Genomic DNA, 27,174 nt, shown 5'->3' with positions numbered 1-27,174 from the left:
TGCCGTTCCACACCCATAAGACCTTCATTCATCTTCGGAACACAAATTAAGATATTTTTGTTGAAATCCGATGGCTCAGTGAGGCCTGCATAGCCAGCAATGACATTTCCTCTCTCAAGATCCATTAATGTACTGAAAACATATTTAAATCAGTTCATGTGAGTATAGTGGTTCAATATTAATATTATAAAGCGACGAGAATATTTTTGGTGCACCAAAAAAACCAAATAACGACTTGATGGCCGATTTCAAAACACTGCTTCTGGAAGCTTCAGAGCTTTATGAATCAGCGTGTCGAATCATGATACGGATCGCATGTCAAACCGCCAAACTGCTGAAATCACGTGACTTTGGCGCTCCGAACCGCTGATTCATAACGCTGATTCATAACGCTCCGAAGCTTCATGAAGCAGTGTTTTGAAATCGGCCATCACTTTATAAGTCGTTATTTTGTTTTTTTGGCGCACCAAAAATATTCTCGTCGCTTGATAATATTAATATTAAAAGACTGTACTCACATGAACTGATTTAAATATGTTTTTAGTACATTAATGGATCTTGAGAGAGGCGACCTCTATGCAGGCCTCACTGAGCCATCGGATTTCAACAAAAATATCTTTATTTGTGTTCCTAAGATTAACGAATGTCTTACGGGTCTGGAACGGCATGAGGGTGAGTAATAAATGACATTATTTTCATTTTTGAGTGAACTAACCCTTTAATTTTATGAAGCGACGAGAATACTTTTTGTGCACAAAAACAAAACAAAAATAACGACTTTATTCAACAATTTCTTCAATTCTGTATTATTCTCCTACGCGTAAAAAAAAAAATTCACCCCTTCAACTAAGAAAATATCTGTCACCTGCTATGAACATTCATCTTATTATTCCTGTTATGATTAATTTGCAGGATTAAGTTTTTTTAGGGGAAATGAGAATTTATTAAAAGGTTATAGTTATTTAACCAGTCCTTAAGACCGAAACGTTTTTGAGAATATGTTGATTTACCAATTACATTTTTATGTTATTTAGCAACACATGACCCAGACTACTTTGAAATTTCAACTCAAACCCAGATTAAGTCTTGTGACCACTCAACTCTCTGACGTTCTCTTCCGGAAAGAGATGTCTGAGTTTATCAGTCCCTGAACATCCATCCATCCACCAAGCCTTTTTTTTTTTCACGAGCTAATCGATCATCCTTATCTGACAGAATGGGATGTGTGATTGTCAGGAATTTTGCTCGGTGGACCACACCAGTGTCCTAGAGCTGACTGACAGCAAACATTTTTTTTTCCTCTCTGACCCATGAGGGGACTAATTCACACCCTTCAGCCAATCACTTTATTTATTTTGAATTTCTCTACTTAAATAGTGTGGCTATTGGAGAGTTCAGTATTCCCTGCTGTGAAACAACATCCTCTGCTGTGATACCTCTCTGAAGACTGAGTGTTTGTGACTCGTTCGTGCTTGTTAGTTTGTGATTGCTGCTAGTGTGGCCCAAAGACTAAATAAACAGTTTGAGGCTCAGCTTGACCTCTTGACATTTTCTTTGTTCAGTATGTCGTCTTATCTCCTCATGTCTTCAGGCTGACAGCCGTCGGACTCCTCTGTTGCTCTCTGTCTGTCTTTCTCTCTCCGTCTCTTTCTGACAGACTTGTTTGTCTTTCTTTTTCAGGGCTAAGGAGTATGAGACATGCATGGAAGCCAAGTCCCAGACCCCCGACTCCCCTTACAAGGCGAAGTAAGCTCCCTGCTCCACTTTTAAGGATCATATACCCAACCTGAGGTCTTCTACTGAGTACTCATGTCTTAATGCTGTCTTTTAAATCCAAGCTTTAGAAATTATGCCAGCACCGGGCCTTCCTTAATCAAACCTTTATAGTTTTGCCCATTAGATGTAATACTATCCAATACTGTTATCCAAGCTGTGTTGTCAGGGATCTCATCATACAGTCTATAATTCTTGCTATTTTGCATTGTGTGGATCAGGTTTTGTTCTTTTGCACAATGATAGTAAAAACCTGAAATCACCTACACCTGTGTGGCATTCCAGCGGTCCATGAAAAGAGTAAATATATTGTTTAAAAAAAACAATTATAAAAGGACTATTGTTAAGGTATAGCAAATATGATCGGATAAAACATGCAGGTCATATTCAGTGTCGTCACTGTTAACTAAAAATCGTTTTCTTTAATTGAAATAAAGCTGAAATATATATATATATATATATATATATATATATATATATATATATATATATATATATATATATACACACACACATATTTACACATATATATATATATATATATATATATATATATATATATAATATGTGTAAATATGTGTGTGTGTATGTATGTATATATATATATATATATATATATATATATATATATATATATATATATATATATATTTAGATGAAAATTGAAATGAAAATAATAAATATTGCCTTGGGAACTAACTGAAAATGAGAAATAAAATTACTGAAATAAAATAAAATAAAGCTAATTAGAATATTTTTTAAATAAAATAAAAATGACGGAAGCAAAATTAATTAAACTAAAATTAAAATTAAAACTGAAAACATAAAAATAAAAGCTTATTATTATTATTATTATTATTTATTATTTATTTATTTTTAATAAACACTGTTATTTTATATAAATAATACCAAAATAACACTGGTCATATTTCACACCACAAACAAAAGAACACAGAAATTGTATTTTCCATAAATATTTTTTACATTTTTAACAGTGTATATATATATATATGTATATATAATATATATATGTGTGTGTTAGAAATTTAAAAAATATTATATATCAAGATGTGTGTGTGTGTGTGTGTGTGTGTGTGTGTATACACACATACACACATATCTTGATATATACATTTTGTATATTAAATTAAATTATATATTCTTTCACATTACAGTAATTTTTGTTTTATTTTTTTTAAGTTACATTTTATGTTTTTAAAGTTAAATCAGAATATTTTAAAGGCAGTACACAAAATACCTTAATATACAAATGCTTTACAATTTAAATATCTATTTTCACAGCCAGTAATGAGAATTGGGCAGCAGAATTGTGGTTAATTATCATGAACAAAATGCAAAACTAAAATTAGGCTCCATTTTAAAATGATTTTTTATTATTATTATTGGAGTTGTTATAACTCATACATGTTATAACAGGTTTTTGACCTATTTAGGTTGAAATAAAAATGTGCAAGTCATTGGGAAGTCCCCCACCGTGACATGAACATTTTTTTTGTATTTATGGTTGTTTTGAATGTGTGCGTGTGTTTGTTTTTCTTCCAGGCTCCAGCGTCTGGTAAAGGACCTGGTAAAGCAGCAGCAGGGGCAGGACAGTGGCCAGTGGGCCAGTAACAAAGTGTCTGGCCTGGACAGAACCCTGGGAGAAATCTCTCGCATTCTGGAGAAACAGGTTTGTATACATATCTCTCATTATCCATCTGATAGTGACATGCCCTCTAAAGTAATATTACTGAAAAAACTCCAGAACTTCACACAGTGCAGTGGACTTTCCTGACTGGGCAAAGCTGGAAATACCAGTAATGACTGAATGGATATATGGTATCTGTTGTTTAAACTGCTGTTTATCTGTCCATCTTTACTACTGCACAATCACACCACCAGGGTTCTTCTGGAACTGTAAGCATCTGAGCAATGTTTAGACCAGTCTATGTCAGTGGCTTGGGGGCTTTATTGTCTGAAGTCTAGTCTATGTGGATTTAAATGTGTATTTGTGTGTGTGTGTGTGTGTGTGCGTGTGTATAAGTTAAGGAAGGGATTTGACTTGAAGATAAGCCTCTAGGCTGCTCTCAACACCGACTCCACTGAACCACCGGCTTTGGCTGCCGTCCTCCCCGTCTCTCAGTCTATGCAGAGTATCGCTTTCCATCCCCAACTCTCTGCCCTCGGTTATTTGCTAATGAGGGCCAGGTTAGGTGCTTGTTTTCATTGCTGCAGATGTTATTAATTGGCGGAGATCCCCGTTTGTCAAACAGGCGAACATGTTTCAGAGCGTTTGGCTTGCTACTGTTGTGCATTGTGGCTTTTGAACAAAAATATGTTGGTTTTTCAAAAGTAAATATAATCCAAATGACTTGAGGTAACAAAGGCAGGGAAGCTTTCGAAGATGTCATTTAGAAATCACTTGAGTTTTTTTGTATGCTTAGCTTGGCATGTCACCACGCACCATGAAAGATCTCTACTAATATCCCACAATTCAGTATGAGCTGTGAGATTACATCCATCAATTATAGATTAAAAGCTGAGTTGTTTTTGATAACATTTTTAAAGATGCTTGATGGAGCTGTTCTGAAGTTCGGTTCCAATTGTTCATTTTCAGAATCACTATAGTGATATTATGTGATATTAACAATGATTGTGTTTACAGATCACAAAATTTACTCTTGTAAACCATTGCGTAATGTTATCTTATAGTTAGTAAAGTGCTTGAATTTAGCTTTTGTCTCATTTTCCAAAGCAACTAGTTTGGGGGTTGCCTAAACATGTAGTTGACTGATCAGTCTTAACTCGAACCCTTGTATAATTAGACTGGTTTCAGGTTCACCTGACCCTAATTGAACCTTAGGGGCTGTTTACATAAGATGCATTTTTACATTCAAAATAGCTAAAAACGCAAAACGTTTCTTGTCTCATCACATTCAGTTATGAATTACATTAATCATATAATTTAAATAAAAGCATGTTTTCAATTCAAAACATATTGAGTAGTTTGCATCACTAGATATTACTCTCGGTCGCTAAATATTTAAATCATAAAACAGTCGTTAAATATTAAATGTTTAGCTACTTACTAGCCACATACTTTTTCACTGCTAAAACGAAAACACCGCATTGGAATTCACACTCATCTTCTGTGAACAGTAAGCTCCGCCTTCTTTGATTTGATTGGCCAGCTCACTCATTCTGACCGTATGAGCGATGTTAGACCACTGAGGCAGACTAGCCTAAAAATGTAACTTTTAAAACTTTTTTGTCATCCTAACAACAAACAGAGCGACGGAAATTTGGCCATTTCTAATTATTGGGGTGGGACTTGTTCCCCTCAATGTCTATGGTGGTTACGGCCCTGTACTATATATCTCTAGATAAATAAAGGGGAAATGGATTGGTGACATCACATTTTGGTAATGAAACGGGACATTTACGGTTTCTGTAATACACTCATCAAATGAAGGGATGTGTGGTTTGGTGGGTGTGTGTTTGTGGGTGGATGCATGGTGTATTGATGGTGTGCCTGTATTGACCAGTGGGAGGAGATGTGGGTTGTTAATGGTCTTTCAGGAGGGAGAGGAAAAATGTAAGAGACTGAAGAGGGTGGTAAAGCTGAGCTAATGGGCGTGGAGGAGGGCCGAGGGAGGAGAGGAAAGCATAAGCTGCTAGAGAGGAGTGAAGGGGATGTAACAATCAGCCATAAACCCAAAATTTCAACTCATTTGGTTTCACAAACAGAATTAGTCAACTCATAAGTGACTGTTTTGGACTTGATTTATAGTTAATTTCAATACAGATGTCATGGCAGTGCATTCCAGGATGCCACCAGTGAAGTCAGTAGATATTAAGTTGAAATTAACCCCGCACTATTCTTTTAAAAACCTGTTTATTTACACAATATAGCAAGGCAGGTCTAAAGTAACTTAACACTGTTAATATAACCAACATGCTCCACATTCCCTTCAACAGATTTTCTCAGATCAGACCTTGTCATCTCATTACCCTCTCCAGGCCCTGTTCTTCTTAGAAATGTCTCTGAATGACAGTTTCTATCAAGAACATGAGTACATTTCTTGTGTACTGTCCCCAAGGCCTCCTGCACAAACTCGTTCTGGAGTTTTCCACAGAGACCTTGCTTTAAAGAACTCACGCCGTTTTTGTTTTTGTAAGTTGCTGGAACGGTGAAGTGCTTGTGGAAATGTCAGCTCCTCAGGCTCTTTCTTGTAGCCTTTTGGGAATAAGACTCTCTTAAGAGTACAGTATCTGGACTTCATTTAGACTGTCAGTCACATCTGTGGATTCCTCTATTGCCTTCCTGCAATGTCCAGCTAAGGTCTGCATGCCACCAAAACTGAGCAAGTCTGTGAACCCTGGTTGTCGAGACAGTTCCGCCTCTAATCCCAGGACAAAGTCAAATAAATACCCTTCATTGGGAGTCTGCGTACACCCCTTCCCCCTCGGCATCACCTCAAGTCAAGAACGTTTAGATTATTTGACCTAACAAGCATCTCTCATGTCACTGACTCACCTACAGATTTGTTTTTTTTTCTCATACCCATATCTGATTCAGTCTCCACTTTCTCCACTAATTCCTCGAACAACACCAGACTCTCCGCACCCCTTCTAGCCCCTCAAGCAGTGCAGCCTCCCCCACTTCACTTTCCTTGTGCTGACTTTGCTCGGGCACAGTCTCCGACCTTTGCCCGCCTCTCCCTCTGAGCCCTCTAATGGTTTATTTTGTGTCAAACCGGGTTTCAGTTTGTCTCCGGGAGAACTGGCTGATCGAAGAGCCTTTTTTCCCTTCTTGTCGTTCAGGAATATTCAGGGGAGTTTCTTGTTCCTCTGATCTGCGCTCTCTTACCTTAGCAGAATGAGCTCACATATTTACATTCTGCCAGGGAGTGTTTGTCACTGCTTTCAAATAAAGACCAGGCCGAGATCAACTGCCTTTATGACACTTGAGGGACTGTCAGGAACATTCTGGGCCTGCTGGGCTAGCCAGTATTTACATTTTCATTTGCCAGCTGTCAGAGGTTGGCTTCCCTTGGTGGCCAACTGGTGGCTAGCTATACCTGATCAAGAGGCCCAAGTCTGTGGAAAAAGGCACCAAGGGGCCCTTCCAACATTGTGCTTGTCTTCAATCCATGTTTGATGACTTGGGGTGGAGAAAGGGTCCAGCGAATGAAGCTTCGGTTGAGAGTGGAGAAGAACATTAGCGATTGACTGTGTCAGTGTTGCTTTAACGTTGGTTAACAAGAGGTGAAGTCTGATTTCCGATCCACTAGGTGGCCAGTCTTTTTAGGTCTTGCCATAAGTTTGGCTGATTGCCCATAGCAGAGGTTCCCCACCCTGGTCCCAGAGTACCCCTCAACACTGCACCTTTTAGATGTTTCCCTAATCAAACACACCTGATTCAACTCAGCAACTCATTAGAAGAAACTCTAAGACAAGAAATGGGTGTGTAAGATAAAGATGATGTGAGTGTTTGGGGGTACTCGAGGACTAGGGTTGGGAACCACTGGTCTATAACCTTAATTTATGAACATTTTTTTAGTCTTTGTTCTCTTGTCAGTTTGTTTTTGAGGTTGAAGTTTGTTGGTTTTAGGATCATTGAAATGCATGACAAGAACCACATTTTTCAACAAGCCTCTTCATAAAGATGTGCGAGGTGATTGGGTGTTGCCTCTCTGCTGCTGAGGGACAGGTCGAGCTTTAGGAATTAGCTAGCTAGTTTTAAAAAAAAAACATGGACATAGTTTTTGCATTCCTTCACCATGTGCTGTCAGTAAGGTAATTTTTAAATCCTAATTGCCTAGTAATTCTTTTGTTCCACTTGGCTGTTACTTGTGACTGTAAGAGAGTAAAGGATTCATGTTTCCCCTCAGGTGCATGTTTGAAGGGGCACAAAGAAAGTCAGAGTCAGAAATCCGTAGTGGAAAGAATTGCCCTTGGGTGGCTTATTTTTGGATATCAGCTTGATATTTGAACTAATAATGTTGTGTAGCTTTTCCATATTTTCAGTCAGAGGTTAAAAGAATCACACCATGAGTGAACTTGGCTTCATGAGTCTGGCATGCAACCGTTTTCTTGCTAATTTTGGGTTACGTAGTATGTACTGTGGTTCCAGTTTGTGACTGACTTTTCTTTAAAAATTCCTAAGGTTCCTTTTGATTATACTCACTTGTTTCCAAGGAACAGTTTGTTCCTATTGTTATCCTAAAACTGAACACTTCCTCCATAAATATTTCTTGCTTGAAAGGAGCAAGATTATCAGAAGCAAATTATCTTCCAGTGTGTACTTAAATATGTGCTATTAACTTACTTACTAACTAACTTATTTCTTTACTGTACTCTTGATGGGGTTTACAGCTCTTTTCCTTTCTTAATGTCAGCACAGGCCTCTTCACTAAATAGAAACTGTGTTTATGCTTCTTTGTGTTTTTCTATACTACTTCTTGAGAGTAAAACACAGAGCTGTACCCTGTCTGCATGCCAGCACTATATTCATTCTGAGATTTGGAGCTGTCCCTGTAACCGGAGGGGGCATGTTTACATCACTGCGCCACTTGCCAAAAGATGGATGGGCCTAAGACGGAACCTTGGTGAACCCCTCCGTCAATGAACGCCCCAGCCAGTTGTTCTCCATCTGTTGCAAGAAGGGGGATGCAGCATTTTAGGAGCACTCCCCTCCCCCTGACTTTTCATGTTGGCTAATTAGAGTGGTTTGTAGGAGGTGAACACACAGACACATCCAGCCCTCCCTCCCACTTAAACGTGTACCCCACACCCGTACCCCTTGTCCTGGCCGACCAGCGGGAAGTGCAGCTGCCTGGCCCTTTGATTAGCCTTGCCTAAAATGGCCACTCTTGTTAGTAATTGGATAAGATTGCTCAAGCTGTATAATTTAGATTTACTCTGGCCCCTCCCTCCTCTCTAACCATCTGATCTGTCTTCAGGTCTTCTGTTTGAATCCCCTATTAGAAAAACGTAGGCTCACGTCTTATTATAGTATCACTAGAGTATTTGTTGAAGGAGGGTGGCACACAAGGCAAATCCAACAGCAGTCTCACAAGTGGTGGTTTTTATATTCGTTAAGCATTTTAAATATTTAAGAACAAGCGGGATGCAACATTTTTTTTTTTTTTTTTTTTTTGTCTGTATTGTTTGTAGTGGCATCGAAATGTTTATGTTGCCAGAAAAATGCACAAGTGAAACACAGTCCCTCCTTAGTTATGTTAAGATACAAATGGCATGTTAACACATCATTCCTGCTGTTGTAGAGGCATGCTGGTTGCAAATAAATAAACTTTTTTGGTCTCTTCTGACGTGGCCTGCTGAAAAGGCATATCAATGCCAGATGACTGTATTGAGAATGGGAAGCCCCTGGCAGCATGTTGAAGTTGCATTTTTGGTAAAAATGTGCAGTTCACAACAGTGCATGTCCTATATAGTTTAATATTGCTGCACAGGCTTTTCAGTTTACACTAGGTCTGATGTTTTATTTTGCCTAGATGTAGCAGAATCAGAAAGGTGTTAATTTATAGCTTGAAATTAGATTTTTCTGAGGGACATTCTTACCTTTGATTGCCAGGGGTGCAAAGTACTTGAGTATTTGTACTTTATTATTATACTTAAATAAAATACAAATTATTAAAAATATTATTTGATTACTATTAAAACTGAATACTTGTACTTTTACGGGGGTATGTTTACCATGGTATAGCATCTGCTCTTCATTTCAAAACAGTTTGAAGACATCTGGGCATCGAGGTTATGAGTTTCTGGAGGTTTGGTGTTGAAATTTGGTCCCATTCTTGCCTGATATAGGTTTCCAACTGCTGAAGAGTTTGTGGTTGTCTTTGATGTATTTTTCTCTATAGGTGAAAGATCTAGACTGCAGGCAGGCCAATTCAGCACCCGGTCCTTTCTACGATGAAACCATGCTGTTATAATAGCTGCAGTATGTGGTTTTGCATTGTCCTGCTGAAATACACAAGGCCTTCCCTGAAATAGACGTCGTCTGTAGGGGAGCATATGTTGCTCTAAAACCTTTATATTCCTTTCAGCATTCATAGTGCCTTCCAAAACATGCAAGCTGCCCATACCATATGCACTTTTGCACCCCCATACCATCAGAGATGCTGGCTTTTGAACTGAACGCTGATAACATGCCGGATGGTCTCCCTCCTCTTTAGCCCGGAGGACACGGCGTCTGTACTTTCCAACAAGAATGTCAAATTTGGACTCGTCTGACCATAGAACACTTTTCCACTTTGAAAAAGTCAATTTTAAATGAGCCTTGGCCCGAAGGACACAACGGTGCTTCTGGACCATGTTCACATATGGCTTCCTTTTTGCATGATGGAGCTTTATTTGGCATCTGCAGATGGCACAGCGGATTGTGTTTACCAACAATGGTTTCTGGAAGTATTCCTGGGCCCATTTAGTAATGTCATTGACACAATCATGCCGATGAGTGATGCAGTGTCGTCTGAGGGCCAGAAGACCACGGGCATCCAATAAAGGTCTTCAGCCTTGTCCCTTACGCACAGAGATTTCTCCAGTTTCTCTGAATCTTTTGAAGATGTTATGCACTGTAGATGATGAGATTTGCAAAGCCTTTGCAATTTGACATTGAGGAACATTGTTTTTAAAGTATTCCACAATCTATTTACGCACTCTTTCACAGCTCTGCCCATCTTTACTTCTGAGAGACTCTGCCTCTCTAAGACATCCCTTTTATAGCTAATCATGTTACAGACCTGATATCAGTTAACTTAATTAGTTGCTAGATGTTCTCCCAGCTAAATCTTTTCAAAATTTCCTGCTTTTTCAGCCATTTGTTGCCCCCATGCCAACTAACTTTTTTGAGACCTGTAGCAGGCATCAAATTTGAAATGAGCTAATTTAGTGGATTAAAAGTGTAAAATTTCTCCATTTAAATATTTGTTAACTATGTTCTATTGTGAATAAAATATTGGCTTATGTGATTTGAAAGTCTTTTAGTTTTCATTTTATTCCAATTTAAAAAACGTCCCAACATTTCCAGAATGTGGGCTGTATGTATTTGGTACAGTTACTCAAGTAACTAGGCTAGGTTCTTTGACTCTTGATATACTACCCATACTTAACATTAAGTATAAATAAACCTAATTATATTTCTCAGTACTTTTCACAACTCTCTGTTGCCCAAACAAGGCCTTTCTCCTTACTTTCCATATTGTATTAATTAGAGCCCTTGCTAAGCGCGCATGTCATTAAACTCTTTGTATCTTTATAATCTGATGTTTATCATCTCATCTTCAATCCCTTTCCTGAACTCCTCCAGATTCCAGGTACTTTGCTCAGCATGGGGATCTGTCAATAAGCCAGACAGGGCAAGGTTGAGACACCTCCCTCTGGACTGAGTTCCACACGCCATCACAGTACAGGCCCCAGCTAACCCCTCCAAATGCCTCCTAAATAGGCCACCATGAGCGGCCAACCCTCCAGCCTCTGAACCATTTGACACGGCTGTGCTGATGGGTGCGCTGTAAACCCACTCGATTTACTGTTGCAACCTGGGTTTGTCGTCACGATATAGGCAGTGAGGCACCGCATCCGTCTTCACAGAGCTGTCAGTGAGCTTTTCTTAATCCCAGCCGCTGTTTGAGCGCGTTCCACCTTTCGTGTACCTGACAACAAGCTTGTTCCAATCTCTTAACCCTGGCAGGGGTTCAACCTTCTCTTTGCCACCGGATCTCCAGGAATGACTCTTTGGCGGCACCTGTGATTGACAGGAGAGGAGCTTATATGTAATTTTGCAAAGCGCTTCCTCTGTTTGCTGCTCAATATGTTCAGGCTTGTTGGCAGCCCCCGCCATCCCATGAACAAAAACATCTAGAAGTGCCTGACTTTGAGTGCTGTCACATAGCGACCTCATTATATGAAGTAGGTGCAACGTTCTCTTCTCCTCTTCTTTGCTCTCCAATCCTGCAAGTAAATGACTCAACTGCTATCAATTTCAAATTCAGAGTTGTTGATTTATGTGTTGTTTTGTGCCAACATTGGGGTCGAACTCATCGGCAACCTCTGAGGTACTTACTTCCTTTACTCAAAGAAAGGGAGCTGGGGAATTTTGACTCTAAACCGTATGACTCATTTAAAGGGGTTCCACTTTGAACTTTAAAGAATTTTATGATGCAAGTAAAAATGTCCCCTCTGTAAACAGTTTGATTTGAGAAGCACGTCAGTTAAATGACTGTTTTATGTCTCTTCTTTCTCAAAGACGCTCATTCGCTCCGTATGAGTTTCAGGCACAGTTTGGTTGACCCCCCTCTTAAAAGTTTTACGGCTGGTATCTATGATAACCAACGACTGAAGGTTGCATTTGAACCTTCCCTCTCCTTAAAATTTGAAAATCCTGAAATAACTTCAAATTTAATGACATGATACTCATATTTTTTGTCCTTTTTGTATATAAAAATGTCAACATTTTTACTTTGAGCATTTTTTTAGTCATTTTTAAAGGGGGGGGTGGGGGGTACAATTGTCCTGATATCATAATGAAGAAAAAATCTAGTTTGGCATAATCTTTTGTTGTTGTTGGGGGGGAAATGATGTTAAATGCTTTTTAATGTTTGCAAAAACTGTAAGTCATGTGGTGTCATGTGGCAAATCAAAGTCATGTGGTGTGACCAACATGCTGGGGGGAAAAAAAGAAATAAATAAATAAAAGAATCATAGACAGGACCCCTGCAGACCCTCATGACTGCTCCAAGTTTGTGACAAGGCAAGGTTAATTTAGGTTTTTGGAAATGTCACGTGGTGCAACTTTCCAAAAATTAACTGCTATTTTTTGCATAACATCTTTTTATCTTTACAAAATAATAATAATAAAGATGCCTGCGACGCCTAGAAATACACTGGGCCCAAAGCCACAAGTCTTATGAAGTTATGTTTCAAGATTGAGGATGATTTAACAAAATATGAGGTTCCTGCAAGGTTTTTTTTCTCTGACTAGTGATTTTTTTTTAAAAATGGCCACTTGGAGCTCCAAAGTGCCCCTTGGTAACAAAATGATCTGAGAGCTAAAGAAAGCTTTTACAGTTACTTTTACATGTGCCACATATACTAGACCATTCTTTAAAAATGGTATAAAGTTTTTAAACAGGAATGCAAAGAGGACATTTCTAAGAATTTTGGACATGTATTTTAAACTAGAATTTTTAAAAGATTTTTGTGTCATCGACACTGTATATGTCAATTTTTTTCTTGTCCAGTCTAAATTTTTGACTCATTCTGTGTATTCCCTAAGCTCTTTTTTGTCAAACCAGACCACCCCTGCTTTGTGTGCAGATATGTGCGTTTGTTGTCCTGCATTGGTTTTTGGTTGCTGTGGGGGGTTGGGAGGGGTTGTGCACTTTTGAGATTTAGCAGGAATTCTTTGGGGATCACTTTGTTTCGAATTTCACTCCAGCTCCCCTCTAGAAAGCAGAAGGTGGGCAATGAGAGGATGCCTCCAATGCAAAAACAATGTGATACTTGAGTCTGCTCGCCTCTCCATGTTTGTGACGGTTTCTCTCTCTCTCTCCTCTATCTCTCTTTTTCAGAATAATGCAGATCAGGTAGCGTTTCAGGTAGGAGGAGGTTTGACTGCTCTGGAACAGATCCTACAGGTTGTCACTGCGGCCTCCAGTCCCACTGCGGTCCCCCGTATTCCTCACAAGTGAGTACCGACTTAAAGATACACAGGCTCACCTTCACATAATGTTGTTTTAAATGTTTATAATGATATGGCATCTTAAAAATCATAGTGTTTAACAGTGAGAGACAATTAAATTGCCAGAATTTTTTTTCTGCCACTAATATAATGTCTTAAAGTTGGCATGTAATTCTTCCCCATTGTGACGTATATCCGAGTGAAATTGCTTCTCGAACAAGAAAAAATGTAGGGCGGGACTTGATTTTGTCCATTGGGAATTGATTGGATGGTTGTGGTTTGCTATTGGTCGATCTCATGTGAGTGACAGGTTGCCCCGCCCTCGCGCCATTAGAGAAGAGATGTCGCTGCAAGAATGAGGGGAAGTTATTTTGATTAAAGATTATGCGGACACATGAATTTTATAAAAAGAATGATGTACACAGATAAATCGTTTGTGATAAATACTGCAATATTCCGTATGACTTTAAATTATCTTAATTTACTGCCTATTTTCAGCAAATATTGATATATATGCAATTTAATTGTGCATAATTTATTATGCCATTTGAAATGATATTAGTTGTCTCTCTTCTGAAATCAAAGTGTTTTCCTTAGAAATCATATTTTTGGCCTTTTACCACTTTCATTGTTGGTAATAGTCAGAAAAGCACAGGAAATTATGATGAAATTGGCAGGATTGGGATCAGGAAACTGATAGGCCACAGCTCTGACTTGTTAAATCATTTTTGTTTAACTCTTTACTGTGCTCTTAAATGCAAAACACTTTTTTTTTTTTCTTGCTTACAAATATTTTGTCATTTTCTGATCATGATTTGTGGATCCCACAAAGTGACTCCGGCTCAGCTGTGAAGTCATTTCCCTTCTTTGTAGTGCTCTGCATCACAATAAATTTATAATGAATAAGAATGTTCCTTGTTTAGAAAATAAAAAGCATTGCTTTTGAATCATCCATTTTACAGTCTTCCCTCAGACCCTCGCTGGTATACAGAAAGCACATTTGTCCTATCCGTCACTTGGAAATGGGAGTCGGGTTTGAATAGTGGGTCTGGAGCTAGTGGCGTTGGCCAGTAGATAACCTCAGAGAGCGGCTATTTTCACTAGAGAGAGCTCCTAATGGACTTCAATAGCCTCTTTGCCTTCCTCATTAGCATTTGCTGTTTTCCAAATCTTCCTTAATGGAGAAATGCTACTTATATTTATAATGCTTTTACAGGCCATCTAGTGTTTATTGATTTTTCTCTCTCATACTCTCACTCTCATTCTCTGCGCCTCCTTGTCGTTCAGTCATTAATTCCAGAAAATTTCAAGTGGGCTATAATATTATAATGAATTTTTATGAACTTCAGATTTTGAAGAGGTTGAAACTGCATTGTATTTGATTATAGGATTAGTTCACCAAAAATAAAATTTAGTCATTATTTACATACCAATGTCATTTCAAACCCAAATTTCTTTCTTCCAGAGAACACAAAAGGAGAAATTTTTTTAATAACAAACTGGCCACTCTGTTCCATGCATTTACAGTGAATCGGGACTGGAAATTTCATGCTTATAAAATTATATTTAATATTATAATATATATTATATTTAATATTACTATTGTATGGAAGCTTGTTTCCACCATGAAATAAAAAAATAAAAAAGGTAATTGCGACTTTTTATCTCATAATTCTGACTTTTTTTCTCAGAATTGCGAGATATGTAGTCAGAATTGCGTGATATGTAGTCAGAATTGCGAGTTGTAAAATCAGAATTGCAAGATATAAAGTCAGAATTGATATAAAGTCACAATTATGTATTATAAGGTCAGAAGTGCTTGATATAAAGTCAAAATTGCGAGTTATAAAGTCAGAATTGCGAGATATAGTCACAATTGCGAGTTATAGTCACAATTGCTTTAAAATCAAAATTGCTTGATATGAAGTCAGAATTGCGAGTTTTAAAATCAGAATTGTTTTAAAATCAGAATTGCTTGACATCAAGTCAGAATTGCTTTAAAGTCAAAATTGCGTGATATAAAGTCAGAATTACGAGTTTTAAAGTCAGAATTGCAAGTTTTAAAGTCAATTGTTTTAAAGTCAGAATTGCGAGTTTTAAAGTCAGAATTGTGTTTTAAAGTCAGAATTACGAGTTTTAAAGTCAGAATTGCTTGATATCAAGTCAGAATTGCTTTAAAGTCAAACTTGCATGATATAAAGTCAGAATTACGAGTTTTAAAGTCAGAATTGCGAGTTTTAAAGTCAGAATTGTTTTAAAGTCAGAATTACGAGTTTTAAAGTCAGAATTGCGAGTTTTAAAGTCAGAATTGTTTTAAAATCAGAATTGTGTTTTAAAGTCAGAATTGCGAGTTAAAGTCAGAATTGTGTTTTAAAGTCAGAATTGCTTGATATCAAGTCAGAATTGCTTGATATCAAGTCAGAATTGCAAGATATAAAGTCAGAATTGCGAGTTTTAAAGTCAGAATTGTGTTTTAAAGTCAGAATTGCTTGATATCAAGTCAGAATTGCAAGATATAAAGTCAGAATTGCTTTAAAGTCAAAATTGCATGATATAAAGTCAGAATTACGAGTTTTAAAGTCAGAATTGTGTTTTAAAGTCAGAATTGCGAGTTTTAAAGTCAGAATTGTGTTTTAAAGTCAGAATTGCGAGTTTTAAAGTCAGAATTGTGAGTTTTAAAGTCAGAATTGCTTGATATCAAGTCAGAATTGCGAGATAAACTTATAAGACAATTGCAAGTTTATATCATGCAATTCTGACTTTATCTCACAATTCTGACTTTATAAGATGCAATTGTGAGTTTATATCACGCAATTCTGACTTTATAATTTGCAATTGAGTTTATATCTCGCAATTCTCAGAATTGCAATTTATAAAGTCAGGATTGCTTTATAACTCAATTGCAAGAAAAAAAGTCTGAATCTTTACCGTATAACTCGCAATTGCGAGTTTAAATATCACAATTCTGAGAAAAAACGTCAGATTTTTTTTAAAATTTATTTATTTATTTATTTTTTAGTGGCGGAAACAAGCTTCCATACTATTGCACTATATTCTAAGTAATCTAAAGTTGTACAATAGCTTTTCATGAGGAACAGATGAAAATTTAGATCATTATTAAAATTTAGATCATTTTTGTGTAAGTTCAACTCACTGATCCAGTCGTAGTCCCCCTACCCCAGTTGTTGTTTTTATCACATTTCAAAAGACTTATAATAGAGTGCATATGAACTACTTTTATGGTACTTTTATGGTTGTTTTGCATCCTTTTTGAAGTGTGAAAGCTTCATTTCACATTCGTTGTACTGTAATTGCTTGGAAAAGCAGCATGTTTTTAAGATTTTCTCCTTTTGTGATCAGTGGAAGAAAGAAACTCATATGGTTTGGAACAACGTGAGGGTGAGTAAATGATGAATATTTTGTGAACTGTTACTTTAACCTGTGTGAGTGTGAACTGTTACTTTAACCTATGTTTGTGGCATGTTGGGTCAGGCTGTGAAAACACATCTACCGCTATCCTCCTCTCTTGTTTTGAAAGAACCACTTGACACACTCAGGAGGAGGTAAAGATCTCTGAGGCATTTCTGTCATTCTCCCGTGTCCTGTCCAATCAAACGCTGAAGTGGTCCCTCTCTGAGGATAAAAGAGTAGCCTCACTTTCATGACAGAGGTTCTGCCCTGTCTTGACTTGTTGAAAAGTCTCTCTGCTAAGCATGAAGCCAAATACAGTAATAGTAAATAAGTGTAAATAAGTGTTTTATTCTCTAATGCCTCATGCTGTGCCAGTGCAAGCTTATACTTTAATTCTGATAACTTTTATGAAAAAATTTTTCTAATTCTGCAGTTTTTCACTAAATAAACACATTGTGTTTAATATATTTTTTATTATTCCCCAAAATAACAATAAACAGCAATGTTTAGCAATATTATTATGATTATCATTAAATTTAAAATAAAAATGTTTTTATTTAATATTTTATTAAATATTTACTTTTTTAATCAATCCTTGCTTAGGATTGTTTGATGAAAAGAAAGTTCAAAAGAGTAGCATTTATTTGAAATCAGTTGCAACAATGTAAGTCGTTACAGTTTAATGCATCCTTGCCGAATAAAATTATTCATTTGTATGTATGTATATGTACAGTCAAACCAAAAATTATTCAGACCTTTTTTTATATTTTTGATATATTTTTTACTAGTGGGTGTAGGACACTATAGTTCATTTATGTAAGTGAGGATAGCAAAATAAAGTAAACTGTGACATATTATACCCAAAAATTCTTCATACAGTGGACTAACAGTAAAACTGATAAAAATTTGGAACCAAAAATTATTCAGACACTTTGACCTGAACATGTTTTGCTTAAGTGTTACCTGACATAATTAAGATTATTTTTTTCTGACACAGTTTAGCCGATTATTCAGAATGATATCGGCCGATACCGATAGTTTGGTTTTTCATAAGGAAATAAAAAATCTCTCCCAAATAATGTTGCAAACTATACAGGGAACCCTCTACACTACAATATTAGAGGTTACAATTAACAGCAGAAGTATTATATTCAGCTGCTGTTTATTTTCAGATATAATAATTACACTCAAATAAAAACTGAAATGTATAAAACTTAGTATCACATAAGGTAGTTTTCATAAGCACTTGTCTTCATGGCAAATTTGCACAAACATATAATTAACAGTAAATAAGCTCCTCTTTAATGTTTTTTTTTTATATGTAGATAGCTAAGGATCTGTGAACATTGGAAAACATTTCTGAGGTAAATGTAACATGATGTGACATTGTTCACAAGCTGTTTTATTGACGTCTTTCCACGGTTGAAACACAAATAATGTGATTACTACATGAGACATGATACATTCTGGTAAGTTGTACAATATATTTCAACATACCTTTGATGTTCATTCATGTTTTTCGAGATATAACTTGTATTGAAGAGGAAGACAAGACTCATTTAACATTTAAGAGCGTCAAAACGCCATTTATTGTTTGAATTTCATGATAAAATGGACAGAATTTGAAAACTGAAACTTTAATTCTTATCAGAAGTAATAAAGCACAAATCTTTTTGCGATTATTGGATGGGAGACGCTATTTGATATAGGAAAAAAAAAAAAAAACCGCAGACCTGGCAACCCTGGCTTGAACTACGGGTGATTCATAGGGTCAAAAAGAGCCTGCTTTAACGTCACTATTTTTAAACTGTTAATGCGTTAAAATTCAACATGAGTGATTTTCTTCACACACAGTATGTATGAGTTGCAGTCTGAACATGTCTTTCCGCACCCTTTTGATTGACAGGATATAATCGTGTATATATATATAGTATGTATATATGTATATATATAGTGATAATAATAGCTTTTATCGGCCGATACCGATTGTTAGCCGATACATCGGTGCATCTCTAATATATATATATATAAGTATTACACTATTTGATATATTACCCTGTCCTACATATCAAATATTGTCAGATCAGTGGCACAGTGGTTAGCACACAGCAAGTTTGAGTAGATATTGTGTCATGTTTTTTTGTTTTTTTTTCTCTTTGTTGTGAAATTCTGTTTCTCCTTCCTTAATCAACGCATCTCTACCCTTATCACTGTCTATGTGCCCTAAGGCCATTTGGTGCTGAACCTGTGATAACCTTTAAGAGGTCAGATTATTCCTGCATGTTTCCACCAGCTTCTCAAAGACCCGAGTGGAGCTCCAGGTGGCTGTAAACCCAAACTTGCCCTGGTGTTGATATCCCTGCCTGGCTGGTCCCTCTGGGATATAGGAGGAAGTGTCCAAAAATCATCTACGTCATTATTAGCAAGTTCTGGGAAATTTTATGAACGAAGAACCACAAAAATGCTCTTAAATACCAGACATGCAATTTTGCATATAATTGATTAAATTTCCACTAAAATTGCAAGCTTAGACAATTCACTGGAAGACAATCTGTCTCCATGAGTTCTTGTCAGCAGTGACTTTTGCTATGGCACCAGGTGTCTGCGAAGGGCACGGCACAAGCAAATACGTGCTAATCGTTCCCCCTCATCTGCGCGCTATAATGGTTGGCTCAGACGCTAACCCTTACAGCAGCACTAGTTTATCTATTTACTGTAATGCTGCATATCGATCGCCCCCTTTCAGATAAGCTGAGTGATTTACAAAAAAGAACAACTACGGAGATGCCGCTGTAATATTACCCCCATGGGAGAAGGATTCCATCTTGTTAGCATTACATTAATGGGCTAATTCCACAGTGAGGCTCCGTTAATGTCCCTGTGCAACCCTGCGGCTTGGAGCTGAGTGTTTTGGAGGGAATCAACGGCTAAGAAGGAAATGGGGTCGGATGTCTAGAGCAGGAAGGCCATTTTGTTTGCATGAGTAAACCAAGGATAGTGAGCCGCCCCAGGAAACTCATGCAACAACCTGAACATTAAGCCACTCACTAGCTTTTAAATATTATGATTTTTACATAAAAAGGTGCATTAAATGGTCAGGTCAGTCAGTGCTCGTGTATCTGATTTATTTATGCTGATTTTGTAAAATACTTGTTTATAAAATTCGAGTTGTTGTTTTTAAACTATAATTAGAAGATAATTAATTATTTTATATAATGTTTTAGAAGTGAAATTATTAAAATTTGTTAAAATTAAAATAGTTTAAATTAAAGTTTTGAAGAAAACCTGTTCAATTGTGAAATTGGAATCCCCATAACTACTTTTTTTCTTCTTATTATTATTATTTTTATTTATATATTTATTTTACATTTTAAACATTCTTTTTTTGTTGATTTCTTTTATATGTGTATATATATATATATATATATATATATATATATATATATATATATATATAATATACACACACACACAACATATATATTTGTCAGTCTCTGTTTAGCAGTATGAGGAAGCATTTTTGTTCATGAAAACAAGTGGACTTGAGATTGGTCACATTTATGAGGACCTATGGCTTGACCATGTAAATAAAATACTTTGAGACTTGACTTAATCGGATGGCTTGGCACAATTAATTTAAGCACAGATAAACCTTAGATTTAACAGATCTTTTGATGTGTGCACATTTGGATTTACTTAAAAAAGCAGTGTCAAGTGGTTCTACGCAACTATATTGAGTAATTTGTACAAATAACAATTTAGTTGTATGAACAAAAGAAATTCAAGTAAAGCTGACAAAAGTAATACAAATCATTTGAATTTGTCACTTACATAATATTTATATGTGCAGTTTAATTAATAATGTTATGTTTATTATGTAAGGTGAACATATTTATTGACTTAATTTACCTTATTAAATACCTTATTTACTCTACAAAATGCACTCAAAAAAATAACTCGTTGAACTTAATTGAATCGAGAGCAGGAATTCCATCCTAAACATGCGTAAATGAGTGCTCACAGAAACATTACAGAAACTCCTCTAAATGTCCAACATAACTGAACATTAAACACTAACATAAACTAACAACATCTTTCCCTTTACTGAAAAACATGAAATAACACTTTAATCCATAAATTTACTCTCCTAATGCAGTCCCTTGCAAAGCATGCTGGGAACTACGGATCCACTGCCCAGTTATAGTTATGTCAACATTAATTGCGTTTCACTTAGCAATGTTAAGTTGACTAAACAAACACTTATTAAGTAATACTCGTTTTTGTAGAAAACAACTCGGTTAAATTAAGTTCATGTAGTTACATGAGATTTTTAAGTCATGTGAACAAGGATGGTTTGAGTGAAATTAACAACAGTGAAAGTTCATTTTTTGAGTGTGTTTAGATGTCAGATTGGTCTATGATGTCATTGCAAACAATGTACATTTCAACCTTCAAATTAGTAAAAGATTATGCCCCAAGCATTGCTTCTAAAATGTTAAGAGAGACCAATTTCAGAATTCTCACTTGATGTTAGAACTAGATGAATGCTTATGTTAGTGTATTGCATCTGGCTGCCACAATGCTGCTGAGTTTAGATTACAAATAAAAATAAATTGCAGAATTAAGACTCAAAACTCTTCCAAAACTATGTTTGTCTTGGACACTTTGGTCAGGGTCATTATTACTAAGAATTTTATTTACTCTCAGTATTTATGGAGCTTGTGAATGAATCCAGGAAAAGACAAGTCCCTTGTCTCCCAGTAGGGGCCACTGCTGAGGAGGAGAGGGAGAAGTCAATGCTGGACCAGACTGCTGTTAGCGCACAGACCTCTCTCTTACAGAGCTTAATCCAGTCACACTCATCCCTAGAGCCTCACACACACTCACAAGTCCACAGGTCACTTCTAAATGAGTTTCACAAATGACTTTTAGGAAAACTACTCCTTCTGAACAGCATCAGGAAATCACAGAGGTCTTGCACACATCAGTGAAATTTCGGAGCACTTTTTGATTGCCCGACTCCGTTCGACTCAGGCTGTCTCACTTTTCTAAATGGAAGTGAACGCATTGACGCGCCACTGCCTGTCACCTCAACCTCCGTGTCACATGATGACTAAATGTGCCCAGTGAAAGCTTCTCACAAGCTCTCTCCAAGTGGTTTCATTTCAGGATGCCATTATGTGGCATGTCTATCTGCGCGCATGTGTGTGCATGCCGTGTGGTGCGTGACAGCTCGCCAAGACTTTTGCCCCAGCTTATGGCCAGCCTTTTGTGAAACGGTGGGCGGAATGGATGTCTTGGAATCATTCAGGATATCAGGAAAGATCAACGGCAGAATCAAATTAAATGTCATTTGGATTGCAGTGAAAGGAATGATTGTTTGACAGGCCCTTGGAAAACAGATTTGCTCGTCACCTTTTCGGCTCCAGATCCCTTTTCTGTCCCTCAAAGTATTTTTTTTAACCACTTCCTGTTGAAAAGCAGGTTAGACTTGCAGTCAAAGACTTACCTTACCTTACACTAGGGGTGTCCAATCCTGCTCCTAGAGGGCTACCTTCCTACAGAGTTTAGCTAAAGTCCTAGTAAAACACACCTGAACATCTCATCAAGGTCTTCAGGATCACTAGAAACTTCCAGGCAGATGTATTGGAGCTAAACTCTGCGGGAAAGTGGTCCTCTAGGAGCAGGATTGGAGATCCCTACTTTACATGTTGTAAGGCGTGTCAAAATGTATGGTGTGACACAAGAATATTGATAAAACCTGAATGCACTGTCAGTCGCTTTGAATAAAAGCATGAAATGCAAATATAGGGATTATACTGACATATTTAGAAATGTAAGCTACAGGCCCAAGTGAGGGCATTTTCCTGGCTGATAACCAATTTACATGGATGATACTCAGAGACCTACATATTTACTGTCACTAAGCACCATGGGAACACCTGCAATGCTAGATGGACATTTTCTAACCATATCAAAGTGACACAACATAAAAGTAAAATAAAGAAACGGGGTTCAAGAGGTGGCATTGTAAATACATTGTGTAGACCAGTGGTTCTCAAACCCGTCCTGGGGCCCCCTACCACTGCATATTTTGTATGTCTCCCTCATCAAACACACCCAATTCAACTCTTGCAGTCTCTACTAATGAGCTGATGACTTGAATCAGGTGTGTTAGATGAGGGTGACATGCAAAATGTGCAGTGGTGGTGGGTCCCCAGGACAGGTTTGAGAACCTCTGGTGTAAACGAGGCACCTGTCACCTTCTTCGTGCGTTTACTCTTTCCAATGTCTGAATCCTAAATAAACTTGATGAACTAACTATTTGGGTTAGGGCAGAAAATTAGTTTAGGTGCCGCAACTTAAAGGGGACCTATTATGCACTTTTCACAAGATATAAGTCTCCGGTGTCCCCAGAATGTGTCTGTGAAGTTTCAGCTAAAAAAACTCCACAGAACATTTATTATAGCTTGACAAATTTGCCCCTATTTGGGCATGAGCAAAAACACGCTGTTTGCTTTAAACGCATTTCAGCCCGCTTTCCAGAAGAGGGCGAAGCTTTAACAACTCGTGTTTTGGTTGCTCAACAACAACAAAGCTGGAAAATCTCACGCAGCCAAAATGACGATTGTCAGTAACGGTGTTCAGCCTTACATTTTTCAAACCGGAGTCGGACACTGATGAAGAGATTCAGGAAGAAATTATAACTTTTAGAATGCATCTGGACATTTCTGAATGGTTAGTGGATAAATTTATGTAGTTGCTGTGGAGTTGATTCAACTCATCGACTAGCATGTGCCGTCATGTTAATCTTTTGTGCAAATCCAGAATTGAACTGACCCTTGTACACCATTGTCGCTTGCAAAAACAAAATGGCGATGCCGTGGGTGGAAACGTGCAGATTAAGGGGCATCTTATTATTATAATAAGATGCCCTTCCTACATCGCTAGGAGAGCGAAATCTGAGCGGCTTGGTTTTTCACATGCTTGCAGAGAAAGGCTTACCAAAACAAAGTTACTGGGTTGTCCTTTTTCACGTTTTCTGGGTTGGTAGATGCACCGGGGACCCGATTATAGCACTTAAAAACAGGAAAAGTCAGATTTTCATGATATGTCCCCTTTAATGTCTAAAAGATGCCTGATTGATAGAGAATAACCACAAGATGGACCTGGATGGATACACCCTTATTAGAGTGGATCGGGACAATAGCGCAGTGGGAAAATCAATTAGCGGTGAACTGTCTGTATTTAAATATAATAACAATATAAAATATTGGACAAGAGTTGCACCCGCGATTATGAGATCATCTCGGTTGCAATAATATTTTACCCCGAGAGTCTGGGCAGATTACAGTGATTCTTGTCTATGTCCCGGGACCAAAAAATACTGAAGCGGCTAATAAAATTTCAAAATGTTTCATTGACGCTTTGGAGAAGTCTCTGGACCAGCTGGTGTTTATTCTCGGGGACTTTAATACTTGTGATACGTCTGCACATCTTCCAGCTCTTCAGCAATATATCACATGCCCGACGTGCTCGACGCGTATCTTGGACAAATGCTTTGGGAATATTTTGGATGCTTATAAAGCATTTTCGAGACCTGCCCTAGGAAAATCAGATCATATCGTTATTATGGCAGGTCAAAGGTTGTTTTTTATGCGTAAACTGAAGACTTTTGATGTTAGTCAATCTGTTTTGGAAATGGTATATAAAAGTCATGTTGAGAGTATTTTAATGTTTAATATTAAAGCCTATTGTGATAATTTAGGATTAGGAAAAAGAATAAGTTGCAAAGGATAGTGAGAATGGCACCAGCAAATACAGTTTATCAATACACAGAAGTGCAACAAGGGTTGTATCTAACTCCACACACCCACTTAACTCTTGAGTTTGTAATGTTTCCATCTGGAAGAAGGTATAAGGTCCCAAAATTTCTTAAAAATGTGTATAAACATTCTTTTATACCAATGGCAGTTATGGCAATATTAAATCACAGGTAAGCAATTCTTTATGAGAATAACGTTTGCTTTGTTTATTGCGTAGGTGTATAATTGTGTTTTTATGAGAAGCCAAAGGATAATTTCCACACTGGTTGACAATAAAATAAAGTTCTAACTAACTAATTATGACACCATTTGTGTTACTGGCCATATGAAGGGTGTGTCCGTGCATTCCTCCAAAATTCTTAACTTGCTATCTTCACATTCTTAAAGAACGTTAATTTTGCTCTCCGAGTACAAGATTGTGCAAACTTTTATTGCAGAGAAACGTCAACTTTAGGCTAGACAGACAGTCTAGGGGTGATCTCCCCCTCATCTCGAGTTCTTCTTAGCCATCTGCTTCCCTGTCTCTGAGCTAGCCTTTGGATTTCAGAATGGGTTAAATGGCCTTAATTCAGTTCCAGAGGTCAGTCCAATGACCCCCATCCAGTCCAGAGGCCACCCAAGCTGATGAGCAACCCTCAGGGGGTGAGGTGAATGGGGATAGAGAAAGGCAAGGTGTAGAGGACGGAGCCCTGTGGCATACCTTAAGCAAGTCTGCACCGCTTGTGTCCATTGACTAATCAGAGGGCTGGATTTTCATGGTTAGCTCGGGTTAAGCCAGTTTGAGTAGGTGAGGAGATCACGGTGCTTATTATCTGCAGCTCTCTAGCGGTTATCTCTTGCCATCTAGCATGCTCTTTCTCTCTGTGGCCCCTCTTTTCCTCTCCTATGCAATACAGCGCTATAGAGACCATCTCCACTGGCTAGCTCAGCAACTTAATCCTATGTCTACAAGATAAAGCTTCATTATGGGCAGATTAACAATATGCCTGTTGTTTATAGACCTGGCTGCGGTCTGGTGGCCTGTGGCAGAGCTCACATGGAGCAGCCTGCCGATGTCAAAACGCAGCTCCTGACAGGGAATCTCGGATCCGCTCAGGTAGAGGAATGCCGCATGCTTACGGTGGCGACCTGGCACATGTGGGTCAGTGTTACATACTCCTCAAGTAACCTGAGACGGACTACAATGGCACTTCACCAAATTGCTCCTCAAAATCTTTGACGCAAGCTGTCATCGTCAAGGGGAGAGACAGGCAGAGACCGTGCACGGTGGGCCGGTGTTGGATGTCATGCTAATCATCGTCAATTAGAGGAGAGCGAGCTGGAAAAGCACCCCGGTTTATGGCTGGCAGTGGGCTGGGGTGTAAGGATATCATTTCAAGCAGGACAGTGACAGCTTCTAAGTATTTAACCGGTTTCAAGATGATGGATGGCCTGAAAAAAAAACTTCCCATTACTCAAACAGTAGCAGCACAGAGTGTTGAACACAGCCAATTTAGGAGGTAGATAAAGTGAGGAGTCTACATCAAAGCTGACAAAGTTTATATAAAAAACGAAAGAAAATGAATGAGCTCTGACCACAACACCACAACTACTGTTTGATTTCACGCTCAATTAATTGTCAAAAGCTGCAGAATACCTTAGTTGTGTCTATACTTGTGTAGCATGGAAGGATAACTCGGATATTTAGTTGGTTGAATACCCAACAATAGACAACATATCAAACAAATAGCTGTGGCTAGTTCTGGTTCAGTTAACCATCAAAAGCAACAGAATTTCACTGTAACATCTACACTGAAATGCTATCAAAAGCATCTGAAAATGAACAAGCGCTAGAGAGAGGTACTTGTTTAAAATTTTGTTGCATTTTTGTCACTTAATGATAAACAGAGATATCAAAGAAGTAGCGATGGGTTAGTGCTCATTAATTTCAGATGTCCATCACATTAACTGAACTCGTGTTTTTCATCATACTGCACAAGTGAAGATGTTACCAAGTAATTTTGAGCATTTTTGGACCAATTAGACATTACTCCAACTTTTGTCAAATAACTGCAAGGTATGGCAAACAATAGCTGCCATTTTCATACTGTATGTTTAACACTTTAATAACAGTTACAAACTGTTTTTTTTTTTTCATACTAGTTGGGTTTAATTGTTTTTGATGGGTTTAAATGTTCAGTTTCTAACACCTAGACTAGACAGATTTAGGGGCCGTTCACATATCGCGTCTAAAAACGCATGGAAAGCGCGGCCGCACCGCTTTCTCCTTCTTTCCAAAGTGCTTGCGCTCCTGTGGCTTCTGTCATTATGCAACAATGAACCGCGCTCTCCACAAGGATGAGGAAGTATCAGCAAAGGATAAATTGATTTCTATCCCTTGCATTAGCTTTACTACTAGATATATTTATGGAGATGAGATATAAAAACCACCCTGTACAGCTATGATCAGCTGTT

At 37.6% G+C, this 27,174-nt stretch overlaps 1 protein-coding gene across 4 annotated transcripts in view; it reads left to right on the top strand.

Annotated features, from left to right (window-relative positions):
- The window catches only part of scaper (S-phase cyclin A-associated protein in the ER), a 133,301-nt gene that overhangs the window by 63,963 nt on the left and 42,164 nt on the right, over positions 1-27,174 (top strand). For all 4 annotated transcript variants that reach the window (XM_051884816.1, XM_051884814.1, XM_051884817.1 and 1 more), the window contains 3 exons: positions 1,681-1,746; positions 3,337-3,463; positions 13,374-13,489. In XM_051884816.1, the coding sequence (XP_051740776.1) occupies positions 1,681-1,746; positions 3,337-3,463; positions 13,374-13,489 (309 nt within the window). The remainder of the gene's footprint in view (positions 1-1,680; positions 1,747-3,336; positions 3,464-13,373; positions 13,490-27,174) is intronic.

Source organism: Ctenopharyngodon idella, chromosome 24, assembly GCF_019924925.1.
Source record: "Ctenopharyngodon idella isolate HZGC_01 chromosome 24, HZGC01, whole genome shotgun sequence".
NCBI classification, from domain to species: Eukaryota; Metazoa; Chordata; class Actinopteri; order Cypriniformes; family Xenocyprididae; genus Ctenopharyngodon; species Ctenopharyngodon idella.
The sequence above is the reverse complement of the archived record's forward strand: the minus strand, read 5'-3'. Positions and strand labels throughout refer to the sequence as shown.